The sequence below is a fragment of the Aethalodelphis obliquidens genome, unplaced genomic scaffold (genome assembly GCF_003676395.1).
Source record: "Aethalodelphis obliquidens isolate GAN/ISIS:26980383/991018 unplaced genomic scaffold, ASM367639v1 scaffold5, whole genome shotgun sequence".
Taxonomy (NCBI): Eukaryota; Metazoa; Chordata; class Mammalia; order Artiodactyla; family Delphinidae; genus Aethalodelphis; species Aethalodelphis obliquidens.
This window is the reverse complement of record NW_020837949.1, coordinates 14,515,616-14,538,009: the sequence shown is the minus strand read 5'-3', so window position 1 is coordinate 14,538,009 and position 22,394 is coordinate 14,515,616. Positions and strand designations below refer to the sequence as shown.

Sequence of the window (22,394 nt, the reverse complement as noted above, 5' to 3'; positions counted from 1 at the left end):
ACCAAGAGAATGCAGCAGGGGAACTTTCAAGCCCCAGATCTTAAATGAACTGGCAGCTTCTGCTTCGTCCCTCTTGGAAGCCAAATATGACAACCTACTACCCTGAGACCACTTCTCTTTGAGAAAGCCCAAGACAGTCACATGGGGAGAGAGAGGGAGCGTATGTGGAAGAGCATGAAGACACTAGACATGTGAGGGAAACCCTCATGGACCTTCCAGCCCAGTCCCAGTACCAACCACACTCAGCCAAGTCAGGGACCTCAGGCCAGGCTACATGGAGCAGAAGAATCACCCATCTGAGCCCTGTCCAAATTCCTGACCCACAGAACCACTAGAAATAAAATATCATTATTGTTTTAAGCCATTCAATCTTTTTTTTTAACATCTTTATTGGGGTATAATTGCTCTACAATGGTGTGTTAGTTTCTGCTTTATAACAAAGTGAATCAGCTATACACATACATATGTTCCCATATCTCTTCCCTCTTGCATCTCCCTCCCTCCCACCTAAGCCATTCAATCTTGATGCAATTTGTTATGCAGTAACAGATAACTGAAACAATGTTCCCCTTCAGCACTAAAAGAATGCTCCATCGTACATCCCACCTTAAAACAAAATATCCCACACAGTTCTTCCATCCTACATTTACTACTTTATATCACCACTGCAGTCCTCTATTATAACACTTAGCATACTGCTGGACAGTTATTTATGTATAGGACTATCTCTCCTACTGGACTGAGTTCCTTCAGGGCCATGACTGACTGCCATGTTTATCTTAGTATCCCCACATCCAGCATCGCACTCAGCAAGTGGTGGTGAGTGCTCAAAAAGTGTTAGCTGAATGATGCATGCATGTGTGAATGAATGGGACCTCCATACATCTGGTCTACCTGCAGACATGCATTCTGGCACTGGAAACCCAAGACAAATATGGAAGAAACCATAGGATCCAAGAAAGCAAAATTTCAAGAACCGGATTCAAAAGGTGCAGGAAAGAGATAAAGGGAAAGATCAGCATGGTGAAGCCAGAAGCCACAAACTGAAAGCCACTGAGATTTGAGGGTTGTTTCTGCAGCACAACTAGTTTATCATAAGTGATCGAATACATATTCTACAATTACATGTTGTTTTGTTCTCATGAGGAGCTGAACCCTGAACTGGAAGAGGGAGAAGAGGAACTTGAAGGATGCCAATGGTCAAAGTCTATATACACTGTGATTAAAAAAAAAAAAAAAAAAAGAACAGTTTCAGGTCTAAGATTTCTGGAAATTATTTAGGTTACACTTTAACATCAGATCCAGGCAAGAATTCAAGGTGTTAAGACGCTGTGTTTTATGAAGAACTAAAAAGGCTCAAGGGGCATATAAAACAATGGAAGTAGGACAGCTTGGTGCACCGGTTGGGATTCAAACAATGTATTTATGTTAAGGTATCGACTTCCTCCCACCAAAATTTCAAAGTTAATGAGAAATTGATTTTTAAACCGGTGGTAGACACCAGTTTATTAATAAAGAGGATGTATCACAACCACACACTCTGCTGTCAGGAACAAGCTACAGAAAAACAGTACAGTTGAAACAAAGTAGAAATATTATCAAAACCACAAGGAGGGCTTCCCTGGTGGCACAGTGGTTGAGAGTTCGCCTGCTGATGCAGGGGACGCGGGTTCGTGCCCGGGTCTGGGAGGATCCCACCTGCCGCGGAGCGGCTGGGCCTGTGAGCCATGGCCGCTAAGCCTGAGTGTCCGGAGCGTGTGCTCTGCAACGGGAGACGCCACAACAGTGGGAGGCCCGCGTACCACAAAAAATAATAATAATAATAACATAAAATATCCTTGGATGTTTAAAAAAAAAAAAAAAACACAAGGATATGATCCAGGACATGATAAGAGAGGAAATGCAGTAAGATAATGTCACTTGGTATTAGGAAAATGATTACCCTCTGTCCTGCAGGATATGGAATATGGGCTCATAATATGAATTTTAACTTTCTGAAATTTTCTATTTTTGAAATTTTTATTTATTTATTTATTTATTTATTTATTTTTTGCGGTACGCGGGCCTCTCACTGTTGTGGCCTCTCCCGTTGCGGAGCACAGGCTCCAGATGCGCAGGCTCAGCGGCCATGGCTCACGGGCCCAGCCGCTCCACGGCATGTGGGATCTTCCCAGACCGGGGCACGAACCCGTGTCCCCTGCATCGGCAGGCGGACTCTCAACCACTGCGCCACCAGGGAAGCCCTGAAATTTTTAATTTTTCATCTGAAGTAAAACAAAATGGCACCTTCACATAATACCCTAACTTTCAAAAGCCTGCTTCCTTCATTTCTCTTAATCAATATTTGGTGAGCACCTTCTTCTACGCGCCCGGCCTTGGGTGTGCCTTCACAGCCAAGACTTCTGACACATGCAAGGGGCTGGCGAGGGGCCACAGGTGGCTCTGACTGAAGCTCTGGATCCACAGAGCTCACTCTACCAAGTGAGCAAAGCCTGTGAGTGGGCATTTCAATGGCAGAGTTCATGGAGTCATTCTCTAACATGGACCCAGAGCGAAGGAAACTCCCAGGGTGAGGACTCCTCCCACTAATTGTGTGACCTTAAGCAAGTTTGTGAACCTCTCTAACCTCTATTTTCCTCATCTGTAAAATGGGGATAACAATAGTGCCTACCTCATGGAGTTGCTGTATGGATTAAACATGATACATTGCGTCTAGCACAATGTTTGACACACGGCTAGCGCTCTGTAATTGTTGGGTATTATTATTCCCAGGTCAGCCCTGAGATTTCTGCAAGGGAAACCAGAGAAAGGAATGCAAACGGGACCTCAATCAAAGGCCTGAGTGCCTACTAACAAGCAAGGAAATGCAAAAGAGATTTTTGGGGTTCTTTTGGTTGTTTGTTTTTTGGTACACGGGCCTCTCACTGTTGTGGCCTCTCCCGTTGTGGAGCACAGGCTCCGGACGCGCAGGCTCAGCAGCCATGGCTCACAGGCCCAGCCGCTCCGCGGCATGTGGGATCTTCCCGGACCGGGGCACGAACCCGTAGCCCCTGCATCAGCAGGTGGACTCTCAACCACTGCGCCACCAGGGAAGCCCCAAAAGAGATTTTTTAAAGTAGACATTTTTTACCTGTGAGTTTGGCAAAGATAATACAGATTGGTAACAGCCTATATTATGGAAAGGTAGAAGCAAAACTGGCACTCAGATTCATTGCTAGAGAGAATGTTGATTGCTTCCATCTTTCTAGAGAGCAACTTGGCAACATATACCAAAATTTAATACATGAATGCTGCTTAGTCCAACAGTTCTATTTGCAGGAATTTATGTTAAGGAAATAATTGGAAAAGCGTGCCAAGATAGATGTACAGGGCTTCCCTGGTGGCACAGTGGTTGAGAGTCCGCCTGCCGATGCAGGGGACACAGGTTCGTGCCCCGGTCCGGGACCGTGGAGCGGCTAGGCCCAAGAGCCATGGCCGCTGAGCCTGCGCGTCCGGAGCCTGTGCTCCACAACGGGAGAGGCCACAACAGTGAGAGGCCCACGTACGGCAAAAAAAAAAAAGATAGATGTACAAAGATGGCCATAGCTGTGGGGTTTTTTTGGTTTGTTTTTTTAAATTTAATTAATTAATTTATTTATCTATTTTTGGCTGCGCTGGGTCTTCGTTGTTGCGCGCGGACTTCTCATTGCGGTGGCTTCTCTTATTGCGGAGCACGGGCTCTGGGTGCGCGGGCTTCGGTAGTGGTGGCTCGCGGGCTCTACAGCGCAGGCTCAGTAGTTGTGGCGCACGGGCTTAGTTGCTCCGCAGCACGTGGGATCTTCCCGGACCAGGGCTCGAACCTGTGTCCCCTGCATTGGCAGGCGGATTCTTAACCACCACGCCACCAGGGAAGCCCAGCAGTGTTTTTTTATCACAGCACAAGTTGAAAGCAATATAATTATCCATCAACAGAGAACCGGGTAAATAAAGTGCAGAACATCCACAGCACTGAGTAAAGTCATGATGCGGATCTGTATTTGCTGACAAGGGAAAGGCTCTAGGATAAAGTGTGAAGTGACAAAAAGCGAGTCAGCAAACAGCACGTAGAAGACGGCACTGTTCCTTCACGTGTATGTGTGTGCGCTTATACGTGTGAAAAAAAAGTCTGAAAGGAGAAACACCAAAATGCCATAGTGGTTATATCTGAGTGGAGGGATCTGGGGTGATTTTCACTTTCTAACTCACATCTTTTTGTACCATCGGAATTCACTAAATGTGCAACAAATCCGACGTGTTAAGCCTCGTCACGTCACTCCTCTCATTCTAATTCCCACCTTACCTGGGGTGACGACCAGTCCCGTGACACCTATGATACTCCCACCCAGCACCCACTTCCTTCCACTCCCCTCCCCGCCCGTCTCTGCTTTGGGCACACTGGCCTCCTTCCCATCCCCCGACACGGGCACACTCCCACCTTTGCGCTGGCTGCTTCATCTGCAGGGAACACCGCCCCCCAAAGACCTGCCTGGCTCACCCTCTGGCCTCCTTCAAATCTTAAGAGTAAGTGTTACCATTATGGCTTGAACCATGTCCACACACACACACACACCAAATTCATAGGCTGATGACCTAACCTCGAATACCCCAGAATGTGACCTTATTTGGAAATAAGGTCACTGCAGATGTAGGTAGCTAAGATGAGGTCACACCGGTGTAGAGTGGGCCTCTAATCCAATGACTGTCCTTATAAAAAGGGGAAATTTGAACACCGACATGCACACAGGGAGAACCCCACGTGAAGACTGGAGTTGCGCTGCCACAAGCCAAGGCCTGCCAGAATCCAGGAGAGAGGCCTGGACAGACCCTCCCCACCACTGCCCTTCAGAGGGAGCTCGACCCTGCAGACCTTGACCTGGGACGTCTAGCGACCAGAATGCTGCCGCAATAAACTTCTGATGTTTAAGTCGCGGGTTTGTGGCACTTCATTATGGAGGCCCCAGCAGCTAATACAGGCACCCTCTTCACGTGGCCTCCCTCACCACCCAGATTCACACTTCAGCCCCTCACTCCCAAGCCCTTTACTCCTCCACTTCTTCACAGCATTTTTCACCTAAAGGTAATTACATCATCATGTAATTACCTTTGTTCACTGACGCATCCCCAGGGCCCAGCACAGTCTCGGCCCAGAGTAGGCTGCTCCAGAAAGATTTGCTGCACAGGTAAACAAACAACTCAGAACCAAACAGATCAAGTCTGGCCTGGCGGAGCTGACTGTCTAGTGGAGGGAGACGGAGAATAAACAGACCCGTGTAAGATGGTGATAAGCGCCGTGGAGACAAATCAGGGTCAGGTGCAAGGAATTACGGAGGGGCTGCTGTTTCTTGAAAATAGAGTTAGAGAAGGCCTCTCTGATGACATGAGACTTGAGCAGAGACCTGAAAGAAGGGGTGCAGTAAACCATGGAGATCGCATCTGAGATAAGAATGTTCTAGGCAGAGGGAACAGTAAGTACACATTAGTGGAAGGAACACATACCATTTTTACAATCAGAAAAAAAAATAAAACTATTGTAAGTCTGAAAATGCATCCAAATATGTAAAAGCCCGATTCCAAGGGCAAGGAAGAAGAATCTGGTTTTATAAATTCTTAAGACTCTATTCAGGCCCAGGATGAAAACTCCAGCCCCTTCCTAGAGTCCCCTTCCCCAGCCCCATCCCCATCTCATCCTCCATCAAATGGCTTTCTCAACACTACAGGTGAGGTGAGGTGAGGTAAGAAGTGATGTATGAGGGGCAGGTAAGGTGAGGTGAGAGATAAAGCATAAGGTGAAAGGTGAGGTTAGAAGTGAGGGATGAGGGATGAGGTGACGTGAGGTGAAGTGGTCCTGAGGCTGAGAGGCCTGGAGATCCCTGATGGTGCCACAGAGCCAAGTGCAGGAAATGTGACTGCTGTCCTAGCCACCAGCTGCCGACTTGCCCCCATCAGATCTGGCCTCTGATGGCCTGCAGAGGCCTTTCCATCCCAGCCTGTCAGCTGCCTCAGCCGGCATGTTCCCACAGCGAGCACCTGTCCTGTGTTCCTGCCCTGCCCCCAGGCCACAGTGGCTCCCAGCTCTGATGAATGTTCATTCCTGCTACCCAACCAGCTAGTTCCTACTCTGCCTCACTTTGGTTTTTTAATAACCGTAGTTTTAAAAAACCCACATAAGGGACTTCCCTGGTGGCACAGTGGTTGGGAGTCCGCCTGCCTATGCAGAGGACACGGGTTCGAACCCTGGTCCAGGAAGATCCCACATGCCGCGGAGCAACTAAGCCCGTGCGCCACAACTCCTGAGCCTGTGCTCTAGGGCCCTTGGGCCACAACTACTGAAGCCTGCACACCTAGAGCCCGTGCTCCGCAACAAGCCACCGCAATGAGAAGCCCGCGCACCGCAACGAAGAGTAGCCCCCGCTCGCCGCAACTAGAGAAAGCCCGCGCGCAGCAACGAAGACCCAACGCAGCCAAAATATAAATAAATGTTTTTAAAAAATAAAATTAAAACCCCCATAAAATTTACTGTCTTAACCATTTTTAAGTGTTCAGTGGCGTTAAGTCCATTTACATTGTCGTGCCACCAATCTCCAGAACTTTCTTCATCTTGCAAAACTGAAACTCCGCTCCCATTGAACACTAACTCCCCTTCCCTCCTCCCCTCAGCCCCTGGCGGGCACCACTCTACTTTCCGTCTCTGTGATTCTGACAACTCTAGATACCACATAACTGGAGTCATACAGTTTTTGTCTTTTTGTGACTGTCTTACTTCACCTAGCATTAATGTCAAGGCTCATCCATGTTGCAGCCTATATGAGAACTTCCTTCTTTTGTAAGAAGGAATAACAACTCCCTTGTATGGACGGACCACATTGTGTTCATGTCTGTTGACGGGCACTTGAATTGCTTCCACGTTCACCTCACTTTTGACACCCGTTTGCTTCAGCTGCCTCCAGGTGCTTTTGTAATCCTCAGCTGTCACCACCAAGATCGCTGCAGGGCAATGCAGGGCTGGCCGAAAGGCCTCCCAACACGCCCAGGCCGAGGGCAAACAGCAGCAGGAGCAGTTCTCTAAGCGACGTGTCCCACCAGACGCCAGCCCAGTTCTGAACCCGCGGCTGCCCCTTCGCTCAGTTTTCCCAACCAACTTGAAACCTGAATGTTTACGAGCTGAAGACTCCCCACTAACAGGCAACAACCAAAAGTCTTGGAAACGCACCCAACCTCAAGGAAACACTGCCTAGGCCAGAGCTTTTCAAACCTTAGTGTGCAGACAACTCACCAAGGCAGGCCCTTAAAATGTAGATTCAGCAGATCCGGGCGGGACCTGGGTGCGTGCCTTCCTAATGCGCTCCTGAGGCTGCTCCACGCAGCACGCAGCCAGCACGCAGCACGCGCAAAGGCCTTGCCGCCTCCCCTCCCCTCCCCCACCCCGTCCACACCTATCTCCTGGGTTCAGTGCAAGTTCTCCTACAAGATGGCTGTGGAAGACTGTGTGTGTCTGTGTGTTTGTGTGTCTGTGTGTGTGTCTTCCCCCTTTGAAGGCTCCCAGCAGGATTTCCCCAGCGTTTACAGCAGCCCTTCAGGCTGTCTGGCTCCAAAGTTAATCCCAGCACCCAAAACCACGGTAATGAAGGGTTCCTTCCACAGGCCCCAACACGAGAACAAAGAAAGGAGCGGGGAGAGTCTCCCATTGGCTCCACAGGGCCGCAAACACCTGCCCATCACCACGAGCAGGAGGCCCCCAAGCCCCGACCTCCCGCTGAGACGTGCCACCCACCGCCCAGGACGGCTGTCACCCCCTCACGTTCTGCCCAGGCTCTGGGCCACCAGGGCCGCAGGAAAGGCAAGCAGAGCGCGCCTGCCGGGCCTGCTGCCGAGACAGGCCTCCCAGTTGCAGCCGGGCCGGGCACCGCCCGGCGATTCGTCCACTCACCTCCTCTTCATCTCCTCCGGAGACCAGTGGTGGTCTCCTTCCTCACGCTCCCGAGCCCCTCTCACAGCTGCCTTCTTCTCAGAAGAGGGCCTCGTCCACCATCCCCACGAACGGGGGGGTCAGTCACCAGCCCCTCAGCCCATCTCTGCCCCCAGGTCTAGCCTCCTCCTCCTCTCCTCCAGCCTAAAGTGAATCCCTCCAGGGCTTCCCTGGTGGCACAGTGGTTAAGAATCCACCTGCCAATGCAGGGGACACAGGTTCGAGCCCTGGTCCAGGAAGATCCCACGTGCCGCGGAGCAACTAAGCTCGTGCGCCACAGCTACTGAGCCTGCGCTCTAGAGCCTGCGAGCCACAACTACTGCGCATGCGCTCTAGAGCCCGTGAGCCACAACTACTGAGCCCGAGCTCCGCAGCGAGAAGCCACCGCAATGAGAAGCCCGCGCACCACAACGAAGAGTAGCCCCCTCTCGCCACAACTAGAGAAAGCCCGCGCACAGCAACGAAGACCCAATGCAGCCAAAAATAAATAAAATAAATGAATTTATTTTAAAAATAAATAAATAAAGTAAATTCCTCCACTCTTCCCTGGGTCTCATACCCTCCAAACCCCCGGGAGCCTTCGCTCCGGCGCTCACTGCCGCCCCTTCCAGCCACATCTGTCTCCTCCTCCAGCCCACCCCGTACTGGCCGATTCCTCCCCTTCCTCACCGGCCCCAGGGACTCCTACTTGCCGCTCCCCCTTCACCCTCCCTTAACGTCCTGCCTTATTTCACCCCCGTGAACAGACACAGCACCCCCCAAAGCAGGACTCGGCCCTCCGGCAGTTGCCGGCCGGTTACCACGAAGCACAAACTGGAGTTGAAAAGCAGCCTCTCTGCGGCTGAGCCTCGATCTGAGGAGGGCAAGTCTCAGGCTTCAAATCCTTTCACTTCCCCCTCTTGTTGGCCCTTTTCAGCACCAACGTTTTGAATACTCTGCACCCGCCACGTCCTAGTCCCCGCTCCCGCCCGCATGTCCTACATCCCCGCTCTTCTCCCACTGCTCCATCCACTGCTTCCCCCTCCTTCCTCATCCAGCCCAGACTCCACACGGCGGCATCCCCACCACAGATCCCTCCACTGCCCTCGGCCCTTCACCGCGTCTGCCCAAGATTCCCAAACCTGACTCAAGCCAACCGCCCACGTTCCCTGGCCACACACGGCCAGTCAGATGCTACAGGACAAACGGCATCACATATGCACTGGCGACACTACAGATTTCTCCCATCACGTTAGGCTTCACTCCCAACCTTCCAGCAGTCCCCCCCGCCCCGATTCCTTCCCCCATTATTTCTCCCCCACTCGCTATGGTGAGCCAGCCTGCCCACGGGAGCTTCTTCACTTTGCAGGAATTACCCTTCAGTTACTTCTACTCTTTCTTAAATTTTCAACCACTGTATCTTTACTGATTGTTCCTTGAAGCCTATAAACATGACCAAGTCTATACATGTTTTCAAAATTTCCATCAACCCCACGCCACCATGAAGTGACAGGTGGCAAATCTGGTCACGTCACTTCCTTCTTGCCCAACCACCTGCAGGGGCTCCCGTGGTTCTCGTGACCTCCGAGTCTGACTCCACAGCCTGTGCTCTTGGGACTAGGTTTATGAGGTGGGGTGGGAGTGGGGATCTAGGATGCAAGGGATCAGGAGAAAATGGACACGGTGGGTGTCCTGGGGGTGGGGATGCAGGAGGGAAGAGTGGAGGAGGATTTTTTTTAAAAAAGAAGTATTGAATACAATGGCCTTCAGTAAGTCACTGGGCTAGAACATCTACAGGACAGTGAGACAGTGACACTCACAAACATTCAGTAGAAGTAGGACAGTTGCTATAACAAGTGCATTCCAAGGTATCCAACCTGTGGACCTGAAATATAAGAGCTAAAGGGAACTTAGAGATCATCTCAGCGACCCCTTATTACACTGATGAAATAACCCAGGACACGGTGACCTATCCACAGTCACACAGCAAGTCACTGGCTGAGAAGAGCACGTTCAGGTATGTTAACTCACAATTCAATGTGCTTTCCAACAAATCATGCTGCCTAAGCACATGAGAGAGAAATCATGTCACAGTGAGCTGCAGATGAAAGGTGGGTGGTCACAACTTGGAAACAAATTAGATCAGTGAGAACAGCATCTTCCTATCTGGGAAAATCAACCTAGTGTAATTATAATTACAGTAATTAGCTGCCTCTAGCACCCAAGGCACTGAGAAAAAATCTGTGGCTCCCAGGTCCCCCGTGACTTTTCACAACCCTGCTGGGTTTTGTTTTCAGGATTAAATGAGGCATTTCCTGACAAAGACGGCAGCAGCTGTTCCCTAGGGGCCAGGAGGTGAGGATTTAAAATGACATCCTCTATGCCCTTTGATTCTCAACCCAAAGACAACCAAGCAAACAAGATAGAACCAAAAACAGTTTCAATGTCACGATTTTAAATCAACTGTTCTAACAGTTAAAAGACAATTGCAAGATATTAAGTGGTATATCCCCAAAATGCCATTAACTTTCAATTAGGGGTTTATGGTATCTGGATCATTGGTTCCAAGGTGAAGGTGCCTAAAAATCAGCGGTGAACTTGTTAAAAAGGAAGATTCCCAGTTACTACCACCGAAGATTCTAATGTAGGCCAAGGGTGAGCCCAGAAATCTACCTTCTTAACAAGCACCCGCACGTCCCCAAGAGGCTCGAGGACTCACACCTTCAAAACATTTATCTAAGTCTTTGTTTACAGGTACTAAACCACTCAAAAAGTGTAACAACATTCACCTCAAAAAGCTAATAATAAAATAGTGCATTAAGATAAAAATTTAACATGTCATGAAGCACAAATGCAATGAAGAAAAACAAAATGGCAGATTTTGCTAATCAAAATAATCAAATTTCAAGATTATATAAAATTTAAAAGAAAATCCATTTGGAGGGGGAGAACACAACAAAAAGGAGAAAAAAGGTTGTTATCTTTAATACATAAAGAAAAATTTTAAATATATATGTGTGTGTGTGTATATATATATATCACAGGTAAATAAGCAAAAACAGAAAATTCGCAGAATACAAATACAAAATAAACAGAAAATATTCAACTCAAGGGACTTCCCTCATGGAGCAGTGGTTAAAAATCTGTCTGGCAATGCAGGGGACACGGTTTCGAGCCCTGATCCAGGAAGATCCCACATGCCGCAGAGCAGCTAAGCCCCTGCACCACAACTACTGAGCCTGCACTCTAGAGTCCGCGTGCCACAACTAGTGAGCCCACGTGCCACAGCTACTGAAGCCCATGCACCGAAAGCCCAGAAAGCCCGTGCTCCACAAGAGAAGCCACCACAATGAAAAGCCCGCACACAGCAACAAAGGGAAGCCCCTGCTCGCCACAACTAGAGAAAGCCCGCGTGCAGCAACAAAGACCCAACACAGCCAAAAATGATAAATAAAGAAATAAATTTATATTAAAAAAATTCAACTCAAAAGTAATAAAAAATTAAAGCAACAAGAGTTTTAAAAATAATATTCCATGCTGGTTATGATGAAGTGAAACAGTGAACTGCATAAACTGCTTGGGTTAATTTCAGCATTACAGCTGTACATAAAAAGTTGATTCATTCAACAACCACCTACTGAGACACGTATTAGGCACCCAGCAGAGCCCACGCACAAAGAAATATAGACAAAGCCTTACCTACATAGCTATTCATCATAGCATTATTTATAACAGCAGAAAAAGCTGGAAATAATAAAAGAATAATTAAGTAAATTATTAGGATGGAAACTGTTTTTGAACAATATTTAATGAATAGGGAAATGCTTAAGTTAAATATTGAGTGAAAAAAGTAAATACATATAATTCAGTTTTCTTTTTATTAACGTTAACAAAGGAAAGACAAAATTATTTACAGTGTTACCTATAGGTTATGGGATTATGGATACCTGTTTTCTGTACCTTCCAATAATTTCCGAAGTTATCAATTTCATAACTATTATTTTAAGAAAGACTTATCCCTGAATAAGATGAAGAAATGGGCACAACCCTTTCTTTTAATATTGTGGATGTAGGATCTCCTAAAAGGACTCCATTCAAAAATAAGTCCAAAATTTTACAATTTGTTTCCACAAGACCAAACTTATAAATGTTTAAACAAGCAAACAAAAAAGGGCACAATCAAAATGCTGAATGAAATAGAAATAGACAAGAAATCAATAAAACATAGAAATTTAAACAAAGACTGAAATAAGGGGAGCAACTGGAGGGTGGACTCCATCTAACAGAAGTTAACAAGGAAAGACAAACCTGCGGAAGGAGACGGGAGTTTGCAGGCAGCCACAGAAGGGACTAGAGCCTCATCTAGGAGACCCAAGGCAGGAGTAAGACATGCCACTTTCTGACTAATACCACTTACTCTTCAGAAACAGAACTACCACGGCATGTTCGGCAAAGCCTCCCCAGCCCCACTCCAATGGTGAAAATACAACACTCAGGAAGAGGAGCCAGAGGGTCCTGGTGGCACAGAGACAAGACGTGGACTGAAATGCAGCATCTCTTCAGGATCACCTGCCACTCACCATGCCCAGCTATCCTACATCAGGAAGCCACCCTCCACCCATATCACTCCTCTCAGCCTTCAAGTGGATCGGGGCCACCTTTAAGAGGTCTTCCTTAAGGAGCCCTTTCACTCACTGCCTCTCCTATCCGGGGACAGTCCGTGCAGGGGTCGGCACCTGCTTATGCGCTGCTCTGGGTCTCCACCTGGATCCTTGAGGACTGGCGCTGTGTCCCTCCCCTTCTCAGTTCCTATCCTATGACCCAGCCTAGAAGCAGCTTTATGATTATTATTTTTTGCGTGCCTCAACCGGGGGAGCCCAATACACCAACCCATGAAGAAGTCTCTGCTTCCGTGCTGTCAGCTCTAGAGCGGAAATATAATTTCAAGTCACCAGGTTGAATATTTGTATTTGGGGTTTAAGGGGGAACAGGAACAGACTTGCACCGACGAGAAAGTTATGGAGGAACAGTACAAACAGCTCCATTTATTCTAAATTTATCAAGAGAATTACTTATATTATCCACAACATCTGCAGCAAATCCAGATGGCCATGTTCACATGGGGAAGCTGAAGAGAGGTTACATGCGTAGAGTCTGGAGTCAAACTAACCTAAACTCCTGAAGCCTTAGTTTTCTCACCTGTAAAATGAGTGTGATCGGATCATGTAAGTAAAACGCAGCACCTGGCGTACAGCAAGCACTCAGTAAATGGGAACAATTAGCTTGCCATGTCCCCCAGCAGATGAATCCATGAGTATCGGATGGGCTTGCTTTGTTGACTAACGCCAAGAGCCCTCTTCATGATTACCTCTTCTCGTGGAAAGCCCTGGGTCTCCGCTCCTCTGGACACACAGGCTAGAACGCTCAGAGGCAGGACTGGGAGCTGAGGAGCTAGGTCAGACAAAGCTGTTTACACTCTCTGTGTACTGCATGAAAGAGACCCACTTTGTCCCCCCAGCTCTGGTGTGACTCCCTGAGCAGGGCTCTACCCAGTTATGGGAAATCTATGAGGAGGTCTCAGGTGTGCATAAGTCCACGGGTTAAGAGCCATAAGGAGAATGGAAAAGAGATGAGTCTGCACCAACTAGCCTGTGACCTTGAGCAAGTCACTTCTCTGTCAGTTTCCTCTTCAGTCAGAGGAGCAGTTCCATTCTATGATCCCTTAAGTCCCTTCCTATGCTTTTTTGTCCCATCCTCTATCTGGCACTGGTTATAATTCTGACAGTGAGGTCCAGGGACACCTTCAAATGTGTTCCATTTCCTTCCAAAGCCACTTGCCAGTCCTCTGGCACTGCTCCCATGAGAAGGGAGGATTTGGAGTGGCTTCCATGGCTTTCTGGTTTTGTTCAGTGTGCAGCAGCTCTGCGCACTGCTCACTCCACCTTTCCTGCCCCCAAAGTGGTCAAGTGTGTGTGTGCTGGGGCAATCACTGGCTTGCAGCATGTCATCTCAGAGATGGTTTCCAGACCATCCTCTGTGTAGGCTCGGGGTGGACAAATAAACATTTCAGAGAAGCAATATGAATTAAATCATTTCCTCAACAACAAAACCCGCCCACATGCTTCTTCATAAATCATGCCTCCTAATTCCACGCTAACAGTCAGTAAACTGCATCTATTATAAAAACAACCCTTACTCCTTTCATGCCCTGACACTTAAGAATCACAATATTTTCACATTCTGTTGTATTACTGCCTTTGCAGAAGTAACAGCAATAGCTATTTCCCTGGAAAGATCCATGGCCAGGGCGCTTTCCAAGAGATACTCTTTGAATGTTCTTTGTGTCCTGGTGCACTGGGGGACACCGCCAGCTGCCTGCATCGGGGGGGAGCAGGGCCACCCAGAGTAATGCAATACTGTTTTCAAGCAAACACGCCGAATGTACCCCTTCGCCCCGACAATAAAGTATTTCCAAAAATTTGATGTAACCATATTCATATAGCCATGCACATATACAATTCCAGTACCTGCGTTTTGCAGGGAAAATAAAGGCACATTCTGAGATGAAGCCACTAGACCCGCCACAGGCTCCCTGGATAACAGAATAGCTTTGCAGACCTTCAGCAAGATTGGCCAGAACCCGCTTGCTTTTTCGTATTATTTTCTGCGTGTCTTTATTTGCTGGGCCCAACAAGAATGGAAAAGCATCTCAAGAAAGGAGGGCGAGGGAGCGGTGGAGAATAAAAGAGGATGGGCGGGGAAAGCCGGATTTTGAAAATAGCAGCAATGAAGGAAGGCAGGGTCGCGCCGGAGGGTCTCCGCGGTGCTTACCTGGGGCGCACGAGGCCGGCCGGGCCAGCAGCAGCAGCCAGAGGCCGGGGAGCAGCAGCCCCGAGCGGCGGCGGCGGCGGCGGCGGCGGGCGCGGCGGGCGGAAGGCCCGCGGTCGCTCGGCCCCGGGACCAGCGCGACCCCGGCGCGGGTCTTCCCCTCCATGGCCGCGCCTCGGCGTCGGCGCCGCGCCTCTGGCTGTCCCGGTCGGCGCCCCGGCCCGGCCTCGCGGCTCAGCGCTCTCAGGCCCGGGAGGGGCGGCCGCTGCGGCGGCGACTGCTGGGACGGGGTGCCGCGCACCGGCGCGGAGGGAGGCCGGTGAGGCGGGGGCTGGCCGGGGGCCGGAACCGCGGACGGACGGGGGCAGCCAGCCGCACGCCGGCCTCCCCGCTCCGCCCCCTTCGGAGCCTCCAAGCCGCTGCCCGGCAACGCGCGGGCCCGGGCGCGGGCAGGCGAGCACCACCTCCCGGCCGGCCGGGCTCCTGCCTGCGGGGCTGCAGGCGGCAGGCGCGGGGCGCGGGCGCACGGGGGCTGCGCGGCGCGGGGTCGAAGCCCGGCCCGCCCCCGGGATCCGCCTCCTGGGTGGGGACGCGCGGGACGCTGGAGGCCTGGGCCCGGCCGGCGGCCGGCGCCGCCCCGACCCGCACGGAACACCCGGTCCGCCGCCCTGATGGCCCGGCGCGTCCCGCCCCCGGGGGCGCCCGCCGGGAGGGAGGCCCACGAGGAGGGGTCAGAGCCGGAAAACCTGGCCGGCGCGAACGTGACGGGCTTCTCGCTCCTCCTCTGGCTTGAGTCTGTGCGGGGCAGCAGGTGTGAGTGGGGCGCCTGCGTTGGTAGGACAGCCTTCGGGGACAAAGCGAGGGAAAGGTCGGGCTCCCTTCCCAGGAGCTCGACGTGCAGTAGAGGAGGCGAGAAAAGGCGCACACAGCTCTACCCATCCTGCCTCCCGTCTAGAGGTCTTGCCTCCTGTCCAGGTCATTGGGAAGGGAACATGCAGGATGTTCTGAGTTTGGGAAACCCGCAAACCGCACACGTAGTAGGCCTGCAGAAGGCGCCTGCAGAATCGAATTGAAGCAGAGCTGGAGAGACCCACACACGTTTAGGCCCTTTTAGGGAAAGCAACGCGCTTGGGAGGTGAAGAGAGTGTCAAAGGATCAGCATTTGGCGGGGTAGAGTTCAGGGTGGGTGGCTGGGATCAGGAAAGCAACGGAGGGAGTTAACATTTGTCGAGTACCTGCTATGCGCCGGGCATCGAGCTCCGAGGACGCCCGGGGGGGGGGGGGGGGGGTTAAAGGCCTTGGAACGTGGAATTGGCAGTTTTGGATATCGCCATCCCATTGGAATGCTTGCACCAATCAGGTTATGAAAGGTGTGAATTGGGGACACTATGGTATTGCCAGGAAGCTACAGTGGACAGTGGAAACTGTGAATCATCCACATTAACAAAAGGATGCACGTTGCTCTCCAGTCCGCTTGCCCTGCCGGGCCCAGCCTTGCAGCGTCAGCCCAACTAGGCTTCTTGCCTGGTGGTAAGATTGTTGGAGAATCAGAAATAGCCCTCCCTCAGAATACGGCTGAGGGGCTTCCCTGGTTGGCTCAGTGGTTAAGAATCTGCCTGCCAATGCAGGGGACACGTGTTCGAGCCCTGGTCCGGGAAGATCCCATATGCCGCGGAGCAACTAAGTCCGTGCGCCACAACTCTTTGGTGAATATCCAAAGAAAATCACTATTGTGAAGAGATATCTGTACTCCCATGCTCAGTGTAGCATTCCTCACAATAGCCAAGACCGGGAAACTACCTAAGCACTCATCAACTCATCAATAGCCAAGACCGGGAAACTACCTAAGCACTCATCAACAATAAATGTAGTACACACACACACACACACACACACACACACACAGAGGAATATTATTCAGCTATGAAAAAGAAGGGAATCCTGTCATTTGCAACAACGTGGATGGACCTTAGGGGCATTATGTTAAGTGAAATATGTCAGAGAAAGACAAATACCGTATGATCTCATTTATGAAATCTAAAAACATGGAGCTCAGGGGACTTCCCCAGTAGTCCAGTGGTAAAGACTCTGCCTTCCAATGCAGGGGTCGCAGGTACAATCCCTGGTCAGGGAACTAAGATCCTGATCTAGAAAAATAAGACACTTAGGTGAAGTAGAGAAGAGAGAAAAGGGAAGCTGCGATAGAATAAGGACTCAAACATCTGGCTAAAGGGTCTAGATTTAACTTTGTAGGCAATGGGGTATCATTAATGATTTTTGGAGATATTAGAACTAAGCACAAGAAGGATTACTCTATTAACAATATATAAGATGATTTGGAGAGAGAAAAGACTACAAGTGGAGAGACCCAATTAGGATAAGATCTTAGCAGTGCATGACTGAAGTATCAAGAATCATAAGGTTTTTCACCATCAAATAGACATTTTAAAAAATTGATTATATCCATTTGTGCCAGAGTATGGGGAAATAGGCACTCTCAGATTCTAGTGGTGGAGGTGTAAATTGGTATAGCCATTTGGGAGGATGATTTAGCCTTATCTATCAGAATTTAAAATCAGCTCACCATCTGGTGCAGAAAATTCCACTTCAATATATATATATATATATATATATTTTTTTTTTTTTTTGCTTTTGCTTTTCTTTCCCTTCCTTCCTTCCTTCTTTCTTTTCTTTTCTTTTTAGCCAGGCTTAATTCAGACAGGTAAATTCAGCCAAATAATTCAATCAGATAAAATTTACCTTTTTTTAAAGTGTACGTACAGCTCAATGGGTTTTGACATGAGTAACTGTCACCACATTCAAGATATGGAACTTTCCTATTGCCCTAAAAAGTTCCCTTGTGCCAGCCTACAGTCTATCCCCTGCCCCTACCCCAATCCCTGGCAACCACCAATCTGATTTCTGTTTCTATAGCTTTGCCTTTCCCAGAATTTCATATAAATGGGATAACACAGTACGTAGCCTTTTGTGTCTAGTTTCCTTTACTTAGCATAATGTCTTGTGATTCATCCAAGTTGTTGCATACATCAGTAATTTGTCCCTTTCTATTGCTAACTAGTATCCCACTGAGTGGCTATACCACCATTTGTTTATCCACTCACCAACTGATGGACATTTGGGTTGTCTTCAATTCTGTTTTGTTTTGGCTGTTATGAATACAGCTGCTATAAACATTTGCTTCCAGGTCTTTGTGTGAGCCCATTTTCATTTCTCTTAAGTAAAAACCTAGGATTCGAATTGCTACGTCATGTGGCAAATGTATGTTTAACTTTATATAAAACTGCCAAACTGTCCTCCGAAGTGGATATAATATTTTGCATTCTCACCAGCAACGTATGAGAGTTCTGGTTGTTCCACGTCTTTGTTAGCTCTTGGTTTTATCAGTCATTTTAATTTGAATCATTCTAGTAGCCATGCAGTGATACCTTGTTGTGGTCTATAATTTGCATTTTCCTGATGACTAATGATGTTGAGCAACATTTTATGTGCTTACTTTCCATTAATATTTCTTTCTTGAAGTGCCTGTTTGAATCTTTTACTAATTTTATAATTGCATTGTTTTCTTATTATCAAGTTGTAAGTATCTTTACATATCCTGGATATAAACTCTTTTTCAGATAAGTATTTTTGCAAATATTTTCTCTTAGTCCATAGATTGTCTTTTTTTTTTTTTTTTTTTTTTGGCCACACCGTGCAGCAGGCAGTATCTTATTTCCCCAACCAGGGATCGAACCTGTGTCCCCTGCAGTGGAAGCACACAGTCTTAACCACTGGATTGCCAGGGAAGTCCCCATAGCTTGTCTTTTTATTCTCTCTTTTTTTTTAAGATTTTTTAAAAATTATTATTTTATTTATTTATTTTTGGCTGTGTTGGGTCTTCGCTGCTGCGTGTGGGCTTTCTCTAGTTGTGGCGAGCGGGGGTACTTTTCGTTGTGAAGCGTGGGCTTCTCACTGCGATGGCTTCTCTTTTGCGGTACGCGGGCCTCTCACTGCTGTGGCCTCTACCGTTGCGGAGCACAGGCTCCGGACGCGCAGGCTCAACGGCCATGGCTCACGGGCCCAGCCGCTCCGCGGCATGTGGGATCTTCTCGGACCGGGGCACGAACCCGTGTCCCCTGCATCGGCAGGCGGACTCTCAACCACTGCGCCACCAGGGAAGCCCCTACGATGGCTTCTCTTGTTGCAGAGCACGGGTTCTAGGCGCGTGGGCTTCAGTAGTTGCAGCATGCAGGCTCAGTAGTTGTGGTGCACGGGCTTACTTGCTTCGCGGCATGTGGGATCCTCCCGGACCAGGGCTCCAACCCATGTCCCCTGCATTGGCAGGCAGATTCTCAACCACTGCGCCACCAGGGAAGCCCATCTTTTTATTCTCTTAATAGTATCTTTTGAAAAGCATAAGTTTTTAACTTTGATGGAGTCCAATTTGTAATTTTTTTTGGCTTATGCTTTTTATGTCCTAAGAAAATTTTTATCTAACCCAAGGTCACAAATATTTTCTCCTATGTTTCCTTCTAGAAATGTAATGTTTTAGCTCTACAAATCGTCTGAGTCAACTTTTATATATTTTGCTAGATAAAGTTTGAAGTTAACTTTTTGCATAAGGTGTCCAGTTATTATAGCACTATTTGTTGAAAAGACTATCATTTCTCCATTGAATCAATTTTATACTTTTTCAAAATTTATTACAATGTACATGTGGGTCTATTTTTGGACTTTCTATTCTGTTCCCTGTAAGATCTATCTATCACATGAGGGAGGGGAGAAAGCAAGATTACAGTATAGTGTAATTCCATTCATGAAAAAAAAAGTATTGATTGGAAATCCACTTTCCCAGTGGGAAAAGAAATAGAATTGGGAGAGGGGTTGAGGAGTAAATATTTGAAGAGAAATGTTCACTTTCATGGAGAGGAACATTCATTTGTTACTCTATATCTGAATGCATCTGACTATAATAATATTACATCATTTGCATTTTTAACACAAGCATACTGCTTTTGTATTTAAACTTTTTTTAACTAAAAACTTTGTGAGTTTGAGGGGAAATCAGAAAATGGATGAGACACATTCTGGATGTTAAATCAGCTCATGAAATATGAGGAGAGAAAAGAATAAAAGATGATTCAGAGGTTTTGAGGCCATATGTTCAAGGGTAGATCAAAGGAAGCCAGTGGAGAGGCTGGGGTGGAGGACGAAAAAGGTTGGGTGTTGAATGCGCTGCGGGGAGCTGGGCCAACACCCAGGGAGTGATGTTAGCACGAGTGGTGGGTGGTGGAGGTGAGCCTCAGGCTTGGGAGATAAGGCAGGTAGGGCTAAAAGTACAGATATGGAAATCATTTGCACAGAATTATTAGCTAAAGATGTGACAGTGAATGAGTATGCCTGGGAAGAGAGGAAAGCAGAGAAGAGGGCTGAAGACAGGCCCTTGAGAAAGACCTTCATGTTGAAAAAATGGAAGAGGAGGCAATGAAAAAGGCAGGGAAGATTCTGAGAGAAAGCTGAGGAGAACGACTGAAATGTGATGTCACCAAGGGCCTAGAGGGCCGTTTCAGAAGGCCATGGTCAATGTCAGGGACAATAGGACTGAGAAGATCTCTTTGGACTCGATGACATGGTCATTAAAAAGAAATTTTCTGTTGAAATGGGGGATGGAGAAGGGTAATAACAAGAGTAAAAGAATGAGCTGGTTGGGAAATAATGGAGGCTACAGAGAAAGGTTATCTGGCAGGGTTGAGATATGTTTTAGGATAGATAAGCCTGAACATCCCCGTAGGTACAACAGAAGGTGTCTGAAGACAGCGAGAGAATAAAACGCAAGGGAGGGGCTTCCCTGGTGGCGCGGTGGTTAAAAATCCGCCTGCCAATGCAGGGGACACGGGTTCGAGCCCCGGTCAGGGAAGATCCCACATGCCGCGGAGCAACTAAGCACATGCACCACAACTCCTGAGCCTGAGCTCTAGAGCCCGTGAAATACAACTACTGAAGCCCATGCGCCTAGAGCCTGTGCTCCGCAACAAGAGAAGCCACCGCAGTGAGAAGCCTGCGCACCACAACGAAGAGTAGCCCCGGCTCGCCGCACCTAGAGAAAGCCTGAGCGCAGCAACGAAGACCCAACACAGCCAAAAATAAATAAGTAAGTAAGTAAATAAATAAATAAAATCTATTTTAAAAAATGCAAGGGAAAGATAATTGACAGAGTAAATTCTCAGAGGTCAGAGGAGATGGAATTAAGAGAAACATGTAATTCTTTTGAAAAGGTAGAGCCAGTAACCCGCGGCCCAGTATCAGGAGAGTGGCTTGATGCAATTAATTACATTACAGTAACAAGAGGCAACGTTATGCTTCTGTTACAATAACTGTGAGGAAACATAAGATGTGTTTGGGTTAAATGGAGAAAAACTAAATATAAAATGGTTTATGAATTGACAAAGCAATGAGTATGACTTGAAAGGAATTGTATAAAACTTAAAATTGCTGTATTAAGATGATGAGATTATGAGCATTCTGTCCTTTGATGTTGTTATATTTGTGCTTTCAATAAAAAAGTCTTCCTCGGGCTTCCCTGGTGGCGCAGTGGTTGAGAGTCCGCCTGCCGATGCAGGGGACACGGGTTCGTGCCCCGATCCAGGAAGATCCCACATGCCGCGGAGCGGCTGGGTCCGTGAGCCATGGCCGCTGAGCCTGCGCGTCCGGAGCCTGTGCTTCGTAACGGGAGAGGCCACAACGGTGAGAGGCCCGCGTACCGCAAAAAATAAAAATAAAAAAGTCTTCCTCCAAGAGAAGAGAGGAAAGGACAGATGATGATGGGGCAAGATGAAGGGCTTAGGTGGCCTTTAAAGTGATTTCTCCCTCTTCAACACCCTAAGTCTTAGTGTTACCTGGCAGGATTTGGACTATAAATTTGGGATTTTTTTTTTTTGGAAAATTGAAAAAAAAAAAAGGAAAAGATCAGCGTGGCCTAGAGTAGGTAGGGAAGTTTTCATGGACTACATGGGGCTTAAGCTGGGTCTTGAACAATCAGAACAATGGTAAAGTTTGCGAAAGGAAAGAGGAAGAAAAGGAGAGAGGGTATTGCAGAGAAAAGAAAGGTAGGGAGACAAGGCAAAGAAAGGCAAGGTAGAAATTGCAAAGGCAAGAAGGTAGAAATGAACAGAATGTGGGCACAGGATGGGGCCACTTGCTTAACTGGAGAAAGAGCTATTTAGAGAAATTTGGGAAAAGAGCAAGTATGGTCAGATTGTAGCAAGCAAAGAGTTTAGACCTGCCATGATACAAACCAAATAACTACCTCGATTTACCTCAATCCCTAAGAACGACCTCCTGCCTATCAAAAGGGAAGCCATGGGGCTTCCCTGGTGGCGCAGTGGTTGAGAGTCCGCCTGCCGATGCAGGGGACACGGGTTCGTGCCCCGGTCCAGGAAGATCCCACATGCCGCGGAGCGGCTGGGTCCATGAGCCATGGCGGCTGAGCCTGCGCGTCTGGAGCCTGTGCTTCGCAACGGGAGAGGCCACAACAGTGAGAGGCCCGCGTACCGCAAAAAAAAAAAAAAAAAAAAAAAAGGGAAGCCAACGGAAAGAGAGAGAT

At 48.3% G+C, this 22,394-nt stretch overlaps 1 protein-coding gene across 1 annotated transcript in view; it reads right to left on the bottom strand.

Moving 5' to 3' along the window:
• KIAA1549 (KIAA1549 ortholog) overlaps window positions 1-22,394 on the bottom strand; it is a 163,908-nt gene that overhangs the window by 134,924 nt on the left and 6,590 nt on the right. The window contains exon 2 of the mRNA XM_027102761.1: window positions 14,795-15,635. Coding sequence (XP_026958562.1) covers window positions 14,795-15,635 — 841 coding nt within the window. The remainder of the gene's footprint in view (window positions 1-14,794; window positions 15,636-22,394) is intronic.